The sequence below is a fragment of the Agelaius tricolor genome, unplaced genomic scaffold (assembly GCF_023055355.1).
Source record: "Agelaius tricolor isolate 1412-34295 unplaced genomic scaffold, bAgeTri1.0.p SCAF_120, whole genome shotgun sequence".
NCBI lineage: Eukaryota > Metazoa > Chordata > Aves > Passeriformes > Icteridae > Agelaius > Agelaius tricolor.
The window spans coordinates 145,562-158,518 of record NW_027269380.1 but is presented as its reverse complement, the minus strand read 5'-3'; the positions used below and the strand labels follow the sequence as shown (position 1 = coordinate 158,518).

Genomic DNA, 12,957 nt, shown 5'->3' with positions numbered 1-12,957 from the left:
TACCTTGAAGAGGGGGTGCTGTGGTGGCAGCTGCCTGAGCGTGGCCAGGGCGAAGACCTCGCCCAGCAGGTGAGCCCGGAGCAGGTGGGTCAGGGCCTCGTGCACCTGGAACTCGGAGCTGCGCACCCAGGCCTTGGCCAGGGCCCAGAGCCAGGGCGGGTCCTGGGGCACGAACAGCGGCGACTCGGGGCCGGGCTCCTGAGACAGCTGGGGAACCCCAAAAACGGTCAGGGAACCCCAAAAACGGTCAGGGAACCACAAAAAGGGTCAGGGAACCACAAAAAGGGTCAAAAATGGGCACCCCAAAACAGTCATAGGGACCCCGTAATGGGCAGGGGAACCCGAAATGTTCGTACCCCAAAGGGAACCCAAAAGGGTCAGGAGAACTCAAAAAGGGTCAGGGAACCCCAAAAGGGTCAGGGAACCCCAAAATGGGCACCCCAAAACAGTCATAGAGACCCCATAATGGGCAGGGGAACCCAAAATGTTCACAGCCCAAAGGGATCCCAAAAGGGTCAGGGGAACCCGAAATGTTCGTACCCCAAAGGGATCCCAAAAGGGTCAGGGGAACCCCAAAAGGGTCAGGGGGATCCCAAAATGGGCACCCCAAAACCCTCACAGGGACCCCAAAATGGTCAGGAGAACCCAAAATGTTCAAAGCCCAAAAGGGACAAATGGAACCCAAAAGAGTCAGGGGGAACGTGAACCATGAGAGGGATCCCAAAAGGGTCAGGGGACCCCAAAAAGGGTCAAGGAAACCCCAAAAGGGGCACCCCAAAACTGTCATAGGGACCCCGTAATGGGCAGGGGAACCCAAAATGTTCACAGCCCAAAAGGGTCAAAAGGAACCTAAAAGGGTCAGGGGGAACGTGAACCATGAGAGGGATCCCAAAAGGGTCAGGGGGATCCCAAAAACCGTCAGAGGAACCCCAAAATGGGCACCCAAAACACTCACAGGGACCCCAAATCTGTCAGTGAGAACCCAAAATGTTCGCAGCCCAAAAGGGTCAAAGGGAACCCGAAAGGGTCAGGAGGAACCTGAACCATGAGAGGGAACCCAAAAGGGTCAGGGAACCCCAAAAACGGTCAGAAAGGGGCACCCCAAAACAGTCACAGGGATCCCAAAAGGGTCAGGGGGAACCTGAAATGTTCATAGCCCAAAGGGATCCCAAAAGGGTCAGGGGAACCCCAAAAGGGGCACCCTCAAAACCATCACAGAGACCCCAAAAAGGGTCAAAAAGGGGCACCCCAAAACAGTCATAGGGATCCCAAAAGGGTGAGGGGAACCCAAAATGTTCAAAGACCAAAAGGGACAAAGGGAACCCAAAAGGGTCAGGGGGAACGTGAACCATGAGAGGGATCCCAAAAGGGTCAGGGAACCCCAAAAGGGGCACCCCAAAACCCTCACAGGGACCCCAAAAGGGTCAGGGGAACCCAAAAATGGTGAGGGAACCCCAAAAAGGGTCAGGGGACCCCAAAAGGGGCACCCCAAAACCATCACAGGGACCCCAAAAGGGTCGGGGGAACCCAAAATGTTCAAAGCCCAAAAGGGACAAAGGGAACCCAAAAGGGTCAGGGGAACCCCAAAAACCATCAAGGGAACCCCAAAAGGGTCAGGGAACCCCAAAAGGGGCACCCCAAAACCCTCACAGGGACCCCAAAAGGGTCAGGGGAACCCCAAACATTCACACCCCAAAAGGGACAAAGGGACCCCAAAAGGGTCAGGGGGATCCCAAAGCTCTGGGGCTTCTTTATTGGGGTCCTCATCCATTTTTGGGGTCCTTTTTGGGTTTTTGGGCTCCTTTTCGGGGTTTTTGGGGTCCCTTTTTGGGTTTTTGGGGTCGGTTTTGGGGTCATTTTTTGGGGTTTTTGGGGTGGTTTTTGGGGTTTTTGGGCTCACCTGGATGGCGAGGGGCAGCATCTCCCCCATTCTCCCATTCCCAGCCCCCCCATTTCAAATTTGGGGTTTTTGGGGTTTCTGGGGTCATTTTTTGGGGTTTCTGGGGTGGTTTTTTGAGGTTTTTGGGGTGTTTTTTAGGGGTTTTGGGGTTTTTGGGGTCGTTTTTGGGGTTTTTGGGCTCACCTGGATGGCGAGGGGCAGCATCTCCCCCATTTCAAATCCCCAAGTTTTGGGGTCGGTTTTTGGGGTTCAGGTCCATATTTGGGGTCCCTTTTTGGGGTTTTGGGGTGGTTTTTGGGGTTTTTTGGGGTTTTTGGAATCAGTTTTAGGGGTTTCTGGGGTGGTTTTTTTGGGGTTTTGGGGGTTTTTGGGGTCGTTTTTTGGGGTTTTTGGGGTGGTTTTTGGGGTTTTTGGCTCACCTGGATGGCGAGGGGCAGCATCTCCCCCATTTCAAATCCCCAAGTTTTGGGGTGGGTTTTGGGGGTTTTTGGGGTGTTTTTTGGGGTTTTTGGGGTGGGTTTTGGGGTTTTCGGAGTGGTTTTTTTGGGTTTTTGGCTCACCTGGATGGCGAGGGGCAGCATCTCCCCCACTCTCCCATTCCCAGCCCCCCCATTTCAAATTTGGGGTTTTTGGGGTGGGTTTTGGGGTTTTTGGGGTGGTTTTTTGGGTTTTTGGGGTGGGTTTTCGGGGTTTTTGGGGTGGGTTTTCGGGGTTTTTGGGGTTTCTGGGGTGGTTTTTGGGGTGGGTTTTCGGGGTGGGTTTTTGGGGTTTTTGGGGTGGGTTTTGGGGGTTTTTGGGGTCGGTTTTTGGGGTTTTTGGGGTGGTTTTGAGGTTTTTGGGGTGGTTTTTGGGGTTTTTGGCTCACCTGGATGGCGAGGGGCAGCATCTCCCCCATTTCAAATCCCCAAGTTTTGGGGTCGGTTTTTGGGGTTTTTGGGGTGGTTTTTTGGGGTTTTTGGGGTTTTTGGGGTGGTTTTATGGGGTTTCTGGGGTGGTTTTTTGGGGTTTTTGGGGTGGGTTTTTGGGGTTTTTGGGGTGGTTTTTGGGGTTTTTGGCTCACCTGGATGGCGAGGGGCAGCATCTCCCCCATTTCAAATCCCCAAGTTTTGGGGTCGGTTTTTGGGGTTTTTGGGGTGGGTTTTGGGGGTTTTTGGGGTCGGTTTTTGGGGTTTTTGGGGTGGTTTTGGGGGTTTTTGGCTCACCTGGATGGCGAGGGGCAGCATCTCCCCGTCGGGGCGCTGGTGCAGGAGGCACAGGGGGGCGGCCACGAAGGTGGGGCGGCCGTCGATGGTGGCAGTGGGGAGCCCCTGCAGCACCCCATAATCGGCCAGGTAGATGTTCCCTGCCTGGGGGGAACCCCAACATCAGGGGGACCCCAAAACCCGGGGGTACCCCCGGCCTGGGATCCCCAAAATCCCAAAAAAATCCCAGAAAAAATCCCAAAATTCTGGGGAAAAACCCCAAATCCCAGCACCCCATAAAGGGCCAGGTGGATGTTCCCTGCCTGGGGGGCACCCCAACATCAGGGGGACCCCAAAACCCGGGGGTACCCCCGGCCTGGGATCCCCAAAATCCAAAAAATCCCAGAAAAAATATCAAAATTCTGGGGAAAAACCCAAAATTCTGGGGAAAAAACCCAAATCCCAGCACCCCATAAAGGGCCAGGTAGATGTTCCCTGCCTGGGGGCACCCCAAAATCAGGGGGACCCCAAAACCCGGGGGTAACCCCAGCCTGGGATCCCCAAAATCCAAAAAATCCCAGAAAAAATCCCAAAATTCTGGGGAAAATCCCAAAATTCTGAGAAAAAACCCAAAATTCTGGGGAAAAACCCCGAAATTCTGGGAAAAAAACCCAAATCCCAGCACCCCATAAAGGGCCAGGTGGATGTTCCCGGCCTGGGGGGAACCCAACATCAGGGGGACCCCAAAATCCGGGGGTAACCCTGGCCTGGGATCCCCAAAATACCAAAAATCCTAAAAATCCCAGAAAAAATCCCAAATTCTGGGGGAAAAACCCCAAATCCCAGCACCCCATAATCGGCCAGGTGGATGTGCCCTGCCTGGGGGAACCCCAACATCAGGGGGACCCCAAAACCCGGGGGTACCCCCGGCCTGGGATCCCCAAAATCCAAAAAAATCCCAAAATTCTGGGAAAAATCCCAAAATATGGGAAAAAACCCCCAAAATTCTGGGGAAAAACCCCAAATCCCAGCACCCCATAAAGGGCCAGGTGGATGTTCCCGGCCTGGGGTGAACCCCAACATCAGGGGGACCCCAAAATCCGGGGGTAACCCTGGTCTGGGATCCCCAAAATACCAAAAATCCTAAAAATCCCAGAAAAAATCCCAAAATATGGGAAAAACCCCCAAAATTCTGGGGAAAATCCCAAAATTCTGGGAAAAACCCCAAATCCCAGCACCCCATAAAGGGCCAGGTGGATGTTCCCTGCCTGGGGGGCACCCCAACTTTTTTTATGGTTTTTATGGGGTTTTGTTGATTTTGGGGTGGTTTTTTGGGGGATTTTGGGGTATTTTGGGGCAGTTTTTGGGGTATTTTGGGGTATTTTTAGGGTCCCTCACCTCCATCTCCTGTCTCAGTGAGGTCCCTGTGCCCAGGCTCGGGGCCACCATGGCCTCAGGGTGGTTTTGGGGTGTTTATGGGGTTTTGATGATTTTGGGGTATTTGTTTGGGGTATTTTGGTGTTTTTGGGGTGGTTTTTTTGGGATTTTGGGGTATTTTGGGGGGTTTTATTGGGGTTTCTGGGTGTTTTTAGGGTCCCTCACCTCCATCTCCCGGCTCAGGGAGGTCCCTGTGCCCAGGCTTGGGGCCACCATGGCCTCAGTCACAAGAAAGTTGGGGCATTTTTGGGGTGTTTTTGGGGTGTTTATGGGGTTTTGTTGATTTTGGGTGGTTTTTTGGGGTTTTGATGATTTTGGGGCGGTTTTTAGGGTATTTCTGGGTGTTTTAGGGTGTTTATGGGGTTTTGGGACAGTTTTTGGGGCAGTTTTTGGGGTGATTTTGGTTTTTTAGGGTCCCTCACCTCCATCTCCCGCTGCAGCGAGGTCCCTGTGCCCAGGCTCGGGGCCACCATGGCCTCGGGGTTTGTTTGGGGTGGTTTTGGGGTTTTTGGGGCAATTTTTGGGGTATTTTGGGGTGTTTGATCAGGGTTTTCAGGGTGGTGTTTTTGGGGGGATTTTGGGGTTTGGTTTTGGGGCAGTTTTTGGGGTGATTTTGGTGTTTTAGGGTCCCTCACCTCCATCTCCCGCTGCAGTGAGGTCCCTGTGCCCAGGCTCGGGGCCACCATGGCCTCGGGGTGTGTTTGGGGTATTTTGGGGTGTTTTTTAGGGTTTTTGGGGTATTTTTAGGGTCCCTCACCTCCATCTCCCGCTGCAGCGAGGTCCCTGTGCCCAGGCTCGGGGCCACCATGGCCTCGGTCACCGGGAAGTTGGGGGGCAGGCGGGGGCAGCGGCGCAGCAGGACGGGGTTCACCCCGCTCAGGAACTGCTCCCCGAAAAACGCGTCCGACTGCCAGTGCCGCACCACGTACTCTGGGGACACCAGCGGGGACGTTGGGGACACTTGGGGACATTGTTGGGGACACCCCCCGAGCTGCTGGGACACCCCCAGGAACCCCAAAGCTTTGGGATCCCTGAAACGGCCTCGTGGCCCCTCTGGGATCCCCCCCAAATTCCTGAGATCAACGTCCCCCGTGTCACCCCCAGTGTCCCTTCAATGTCCCCCTCGTGTCCCCAATGTCCCCCTCATGTCCCTCAATGTCCCCCTCGTGTCCCTCAAATCCCCGAAACCTCCAGCCCCCCAAAGTGTCCCCAGTGTGCCCCACAATGTCCCCAATGTCCCCAATGCCCCTCCAATGTTCCCAATCCCCACAATGTCCCCAATGTCCCCCCCCGATGTCCCCAATCCCATTGGGGTGTCCCCAATCCCCCCAGTGTCCTTGATGTCCCCCCAGGGTCCCTGTGTCCTTTCAAAGTCCCTAATGTCCCCAATGTCCCCAATCACATCCATGCACCTGTTTCCATGTCCCCAATGTCCCCAATGTCCCCAACGTCCCCAGTGTCCCAAATCCCCCCAATGTCCCCAATGTCTCCCCAATGTCCCCCCAATGTCCCCAGGGTCCCCAACACCCCCAACGTCCCCAATCCTACAATGTCCCTCAATGTCCTTCAATATCCCAAATCCACCTGTTGTCCCCAATGTCCCCAACCCCCTCAATGTCCCCAATGTCCCCCAATGTCCCCAGTGTCCCCAATCCCCCAATGTCCCAGTGTCCCTGATGTCCCTGATTTCCCTCAATCCACCAATGTCTCCAATCCCCCTACTGTCCCCAATGTCCTTCAGTGTCCCCACTGTCCCCAGTCCCCCCAATCCCCTCAATGTCCCCAATGTCCCCAGTGTCCCCAATCACCCCAATGTCCCCAGCCCCCCCAGTGTCCTCAGTGTCCCCAATGTCCCCCAATGTCCCTAATCCCTCCAATGTCCCCAATCCCCCAATCCCCTCAATGTCCCCAGTTCCCCCCAGTGTCCCCAGTGTCCCCAATGGCCCCGATTTCCCTCAATCCCCCCAATGTCCCCAATGCCCCCAATGTCCCCAATCCACCCCCCCAATGTCCCCAATGTCCCCAATCCCTCCAATGTCCTAAATCCCACCAATTCCCCCCAGTGTCCCCCCAATCTCCCCAGTGTCCCCAATCCCCCCAGTGTCCCCATTGTCCCCGGTGTCCCCGGTGTCCCCATTGTCCCCAGTCCCCCCAGTGTCCCCGGTGTCCCCAGTGTCCCCACCGGTGACGGGCGTGTGGAAGCAGCGGAACACTCGGGTCATGGCCTCCACGCTGGGCCACGAGCAGGGCATGGCCAGGAACCCCCGGAGCTTGGCCTCCAGGTTCCTGGGGACAGCGGGGACAATGGGGACATTGTGGGGACATTGGGGGGACATTGGGGGGACATTGGGGGGGTTGGGGACATTGGGGACATTGGGGGACATTGGGGGGACTGAGGGGATTGGGGACAGTGGGGACATTGGGGGGACATTGGGGACACTGGGGGCATTGGGGAGACATTGGGGACACTGGGGACATTTGGGGATACTGGGGACTAAGGGGGACACCGGGGACACTGGTGGGAATTTGGGGACATTGGGGGACATTGGGGGACATTGGGGACACTGGGGACATTGGGGGACAGTGGGGACACCGGGGACACTGGGGACATTGGGGGATTGGGGACATTGGGGACATTGGGGGGGTGGGGTGTGGTGTGGGCAGGGCGAGGTTTGGGGTGTGGGGTCAGTGAGGGGAGGGTCAGCAGTTAGGGGTCACTCAGGGGTCAGGGGTCACTCAGGGGTCAGGGATGGTCAGTGAGGGTCAGGGATGGTCAGTGAGGGTCAGGGATGGTCAGGGATGGTCAGTGAGGGTCAGTGAGGGTCAGTGAGGGTCAGGGATGGTCAGTGAGGGTCAGGGATGGTCAGTGAGGGTCAGTGAGGGTCAGTGAGGGTCAATGAGGGTCAGTGAGGGTCAGGGATGGTCAGTGAGGGTCAGTGAGGGTCAGGGATGGTCAGGGATGGTCAGTGAGGGTCAGTGATGGTCAGGGATGGTCAGTGAGGGTCAGTGAGGGTCAGGGATGGTCAGGGAGGGTCAGTGAGGGTCAGGGATGGTCAGGGATGGTCAGTGAGGGTCAGGGATGGTCAGTGAGGGTCAGGGATGGTCAGTGAGGGTCAGTGAGGGTCAGGGATGGTCAGTGAGGGTCAGGGATGGTCAGTGAGGGTCAGGGATGGTCAGTGAGGGTCAGTGAGGGTCAGGGATGGTCAGTGAGGGTCAGGGATGGTCAGGGATGGTCAGGGAGGGTCAGTGAGGGTCAGTGAGGGTCAGTGAGGGTCAGTGAGGGTCAGGGATGGTCAGTGAGGGTCAGTGAGGGTCAGTGAGGGTCAGGGATGGTCAGGGATGGTCAGGGATGGTCAGTGAGGGTCAGGGATGGTCAGTGAGGGTCAGTGAGGGTCAGTGAGGGTCAGTGAGGGTCAGGGATGGTCAGGGATGGTCGGTGAGGGTCAGGGATGGTCAGGGATGGTCAGGGGTCACTCGGGGTCACTCAGGGGTCACTCAGGGTCACTCGGGGTCCCTCAGGGGTCAGGGGTCAGGGGTCAGGTCACTCACGCCGCGCTGCCCCGCAGGTAGAAGGCCGAGGCCTTGGCCCAGCTGTAGCTCAGGTCGGGGTCCAGCGGCGTCCCCAGGGGCAGCGCCCAGGGCAGGCCAGGGGCAAAGGGAGCCAGCCTGGGACAGGGACACAGGTGAGACACACCTGGGACAGGTGAGACACACCTGGGACACACCTGGGACAGGTGAGACACACCTGGGACACACCTGGGACAGGTGAGACACACCTGGGACACACAGACACACCTGGGACAGGTGAGACACACCTGGGACACACCTGGGACAGGTGAGACACACCTGGACACACCTGGACACAGCTGGGACACAGCTGGGACACACCTGGGACACACCTGGGACACAGCTGGGACAGGGACACAGGTGAGACACACCTGGGACAGGTGAGACACACTTGGGACACACCTGGGACACACCTGGGACAGGTGAGACACACCTGGGACACACCTGGACACAGCTGGGACACAGCTGGGACACACCTGGGACAGGTGAGACACACCTGGGACACAGGTGAGACACACCTGGGACACAGCTGGGACAGGGACACAGGTGAGACACACCTGGGACACACAGACACACCTGGGACACAGCTGAGACAGGTGAGGGACAGCTGGGGACACAGCTGGGATACCTGGGGACAGCTGGGGACACACCTGAGTGCACCTGGGACACCTGGGACACACCTGGGGACACCTGGGACACACCTGGGGGTGTCACACACACACCTGTACCTGTCAAACACACAGCTGGGGGTGTCACACACACACACACACACACACACACACACACACCTGTACCTGTCACACACTCCAGGTGTGGCAGTGTCACCTGTCCCTCACCTGTAGCGCCGGTGTCACACACACACCCACCTGTACCTGTCACACCCCCAGGTGTCACACACACACACACACACACCTGTACCTGTCACCCCCAGGTGTGGCAGTGTCACCTGTCCCTCACCTGTAGCGCCGCCGTTGCTGTACCAGGTGTCACACACACACACCCACCTGTAACTGTCACACCCCCAGGTGTCACACACACACACTCCAGGTGTGGCAGTGTCACCTGTCCCTCACCTGTAGCGCCGGTGTCACACACACACACACACCTGTACCTGTCACAGCCCCAGGTGTCACACACACACACTCCAGGTGTGGCAGTGTCACCTGTCCCTCACCTGTAGCGCCGCCGTTGCTGTACCAGGTGTCTCCGGCGCTGTCTCTGCAGCCGCGGGTGTCGCTCCATGGCCGGCGTGGTGGCTGCGGGGACACCGCGGCACAGGTGTGGCACAGGTGTGGCACACGCGTGCCATAGGTGTGTCACCAGGTGTGGCACAGGTGTGGCACAGGTGTGGCACAGGTGTGCCATAGGTGTGTCCCACCCCCCAGGTGTGCCACAGGTGTGTGCCCAACTGTCCCAAATGCCCCCAGGTGTGGCCCAGGTGTCCCCAATGTCCCCAGGTGTGTCCCCAGGTGTGTCCCAGCTGTCCCCAGGTGTATCCCCAGGTGTGTCCCAGCTGTGCCCTCAGGCAGCTCCCAGGTGTCCTCAGCTGTCCCCAGGTGTGTCCCACGTGTCCCAGGTGTGTCCCAGCTGTGTCCCCAATGTCCCCAGGTGTGTCCCAGGTGTGTCCCCAATGTCCCCAGGTGTGTCCCTGCTGTCCCCAGCTGTGTCCCCAGGTGTGTCCCCAATGTCCCCAGGTGTGTCCCAGGTGTGTCCCAGGTGTGTCCCCAATGTCCCCAGGTGTGTCCCAGCTGTCCCCAGGTGTGTCCCACATATCCCAGGTGTGTCCCAGGTGTGTCCCCAGGTGTGTCCCCAGGTATGTCCCAGGTGTGTCCCCAGTGTCCCCAATGTCCCCAGGTGTGTCCCCAGGTGCCCCCAATGTCCCCAGGTGTGCCCCCAATGTCCCCAGGTGTCCCCACCTGTGCCCTCGGGCAGCTCCCAGGTCCCGTAGCCCTGCAGCCAGCGATAGCACGGGAAGTGGAAGGGGCCCAGGTGAGCGACGTCATCGGGGTCACCTGCGGGGACACGGCCGTCACCTGGCGGTGGTGTCACCTGTGCCACCATAGGTGTCACCTGTGCAGTCACAGTGTCACCTGTGCCACCAGTGCCACCTGTGGGGCTGATGTCACCTGTGCCATCAGTGTCACCTGTGCAGTCACAGTGTCACCTGGTGGTGATGTCACCTGTGCCATCAGTGTCACCTGTGCCACCACAGTGTCACCTGTGCCATCAGTGTCACCTGGCGGTGATGTCACCTGTGCCATCAGTGTCACCTGTGCCACCACAGTGTCACCTGTGCCATCAGTGTCACCTGGCGGTGATGTCACCTGTGCCATCAGTGCCACCTGTGCCACCACAGTGTCACTGTGCCATCAGTGTCACCTGCGTGATCACAGTGCCACCTGTGGGGCTGACATCACCTGTGCCATCAGTGTCACCTGTGCCATCATAGGTGTCACCTGTGCCATCACAGTGTCACCTGTGGGGCTAAAGCCACCTGTACCATGACAGCTGTCACCTGGGGGTGATGTCACCTGCACTGTCACAGGTGTCACCTGGGGGTGATGTCACCTAGAGTGGCACAGGTGTCACTTTCACAGGTGGTGACGCCCCGTGTGCCATCAGTGTCACCTGTAGGGGTGACATCCCCCGTGCCATCAGTGTCACCTGTAGGAGTGACACCCCCCGTGCCACCACAGGTGTCACCTGCACTGTCACAGTGTCACCTGTAGGGGTGACACCCCCTGTGCCATCACAGGTGTCACCTGTAGGGGTGACACCCCCTGTGCCATCACAGGTGTCACCTGTAGAGGTGACATCACCTGTACCATCACAATGTCACCTGTAGGGGTGACACCCCCTGTGCCATCACAGGTGTCACCTGCACTGTCACAGGTGTCACCTGCACTGTCACAGTGTCACCTGTAGGGGTGACACCCCCTGTGCCATCACAGGTGTCACCTGCACTGTCACAGGTGTCACCTGCACTGTCACAGTGTCACCTGTAGGGGTGACACCCCCTGTGCCATCACAGGTGTCACCTGTAGAGGTGACATCACCTGTACCATCACAATGTCACCTGTAGGGGTGACACCCCCCGTGCCATCACAGTGTCACCTGCACTGTCACAGGTGTCACCGTGCCCTCACCTGTGCTGCCAGCACCGATGTCACCTGCGTCACCTTCGCCATCCTCCGGCTCCTCCTCCTCCTCCTCCTCTGGCTCCTCCTCCTCCTCTGGCTCCTCCTCCTCCTGGCTGTCACCTGTCCCCTCACTGTCACCTGTGCCCTCGCTGTCACCTGTGCCCTCGCTGTCACCTGTCCCCTGCTCCTCGTCTGTCACCTCCTCCTCGCTGTCACCTTCCTCCTCCTCCTCCTCCTCCTCATCCTCCTCCTCCTCGCTGTCCCCAGCGCTGTCCTCGCTGTCCGAGGTGTCCCCAGGTGTGTCCCCAACGTCCCCAGGTGTGTCCCCAGGTGTGTCCCCGCGCTGTCCCCAGACGCTGACGCTCTCCAGGTACCAGGAGCTCTCGGGGAGGCCCCCGCAGGGCCCCTTGTGCACCTGGAGCAGGAGGAGGCGCCCGAGGGGACGGGGGACGCGCACCTGGTACTCGGTGACCTGGGGGACAGCAACGGGGACACGGTCACGGTGACACCTGTGTCACTGTGTCACTGTCACCTGTGTCACTGTGTCACTGTGTCACTGTGTCATTGTCATTGTGTCACCTGTGTCACTGTCACTGTGTCACCTGTGTCACCTGGGGGGACAGCAACGGGGACACGGTCACTGTGACACCTGTGTCACTGTCACCTGTGTCACTGTGTCACTGTGTCACCTGTGTCACTGTGTCACTGTCACCTGTGTCACTGTGTCACTGTGTCACTGTCACCTGTGTCACTGTGTCACTGTGTCACCTGTGTCACTGTCACTGTGTCACCTGTGTCACCTGTGTCACTGTGTCACCTGTGTCACCTGTGTCACTGTCACTGTGTCACCTGTGTCACCTGTGTCACTGTGTCACCTGTGTCACTGTCACCTGTGTCACTGTGTCACTGTGTCACCTGTGTCACTGTGTCACTGTCACCTGTGTCATTGTGTCACCTGTGTCACCTGTGTCACCTGCGGGGACAGCAACGGGGACAGGGTCACTGTGACACCTGTGTCACCTGTGTCATTGTCATTGTGTCACTGTGTCACCTGTGTCACTGTCACTGTGTCATTGTGTCACCTGTGTCACTGTCACTTGTGAGGGGACAGCAACGGGGACACAGTCACTGTGACACCTGTGTCACCTGTGTCATTGTCACTGTCACTGTGTCACTGTGTCATTGTCATTGTCACTGTGTCACTGTGTCACCTGTGTCACCTGTGTCATTGTCATTGTGTCACCTGTGTCACCTGTGTCACCTGTGTCACTGTCACTTGTGAGGGGACAGCAACGGGGACACGGTCACGGTGTCACCTGTGTCATTGTCATTGTGTCACCTGTGTCACCTGTGAGGGGACAGCAACAGGGACACAGTCACTGTGACACCTGTGTCACTGTCACTGTGTCACCTGTGTCACCTGTGTCATTGTCATTGTGTCACCTGCGGGGACAGCAACGGGGACACGGTCACTGTGTCACTGTCACTGTGTCACCTGTGTCACTGTGTCACCTGTGTCACTGTCACCCGGGAGGGGACAGCAATGGGGACACGGTCACTGTGACACCTGTGTCACTGTCACTGTGTCATTGTGTCACTGTCACCGTGTCACTGTCACCGTGTCACTGTCACCTTGCTGTGCAGCCACTGCCACTGCAGTGTCACCATTGGCACCATGACAATGCCACCGTTGTCACCATGGCCAGGCCACCATTGTCACCATGGCTATGTC

The 12,957-nt window shown here is 57.9% G+C and overlaps 1 protein-coding gene across 12 annotated transcripts in view; it reads right to left on the bottom strand.

The window, feature by feature from the left end:
- The window catches only part of ALOX15B (arachidonate 15-lipoxygenase type B), a 28,142-nt gene that overhangs the window by 11,948 nt on the left and 3,237 nt on the right, over positions 1-12,957 (bottom strand). For 6 of the 12 annotated variants that reach the window (XM_071420000.1, XM_071420005.1, XM_071420002.1 and 3 more), the window contains exons 1-8: positions 10,176-10,433; positions 10,002-10,134; positions 9,260-9,341; positions 8,068-8,184; positions 6,701-6,804; positions 5,276-5,448; positions 3,103-3,246; positions 4-207 (exon numbers count right to left, since the gene is read on the bottom strand). In XM_071420000.1, coding sequence (XP_071276101.1) covers positions 4-207; positions 3,103-3,246; positions 5,276-5,448; positions 6,701-6,804; positions 8,068-8,184; positions 9,260-9,341; positions 10,002-10,134; positions 10,176-10,418 — 1,200 coding nt within the window. In that variant the 5' untranslated portion in view covers positions 10,419-10,433. Of the gene's footprint in view, positions 1-3; positions 208-3,102; positions 3,247-5,275; positions 5,449-6,700; positions 6,805-8,067; positions 8,185-9,259; positions 9,342-10,001; positions 10,135-10,175; positions 10,434-11,231; positions 11,698-12,957 lie in introns of those variants that run through there. The other 6 variants (XM_071420013.1, XM_071420011.1, XM_071420006.1 and 3 more) reach the window with 6 other exon arrangements.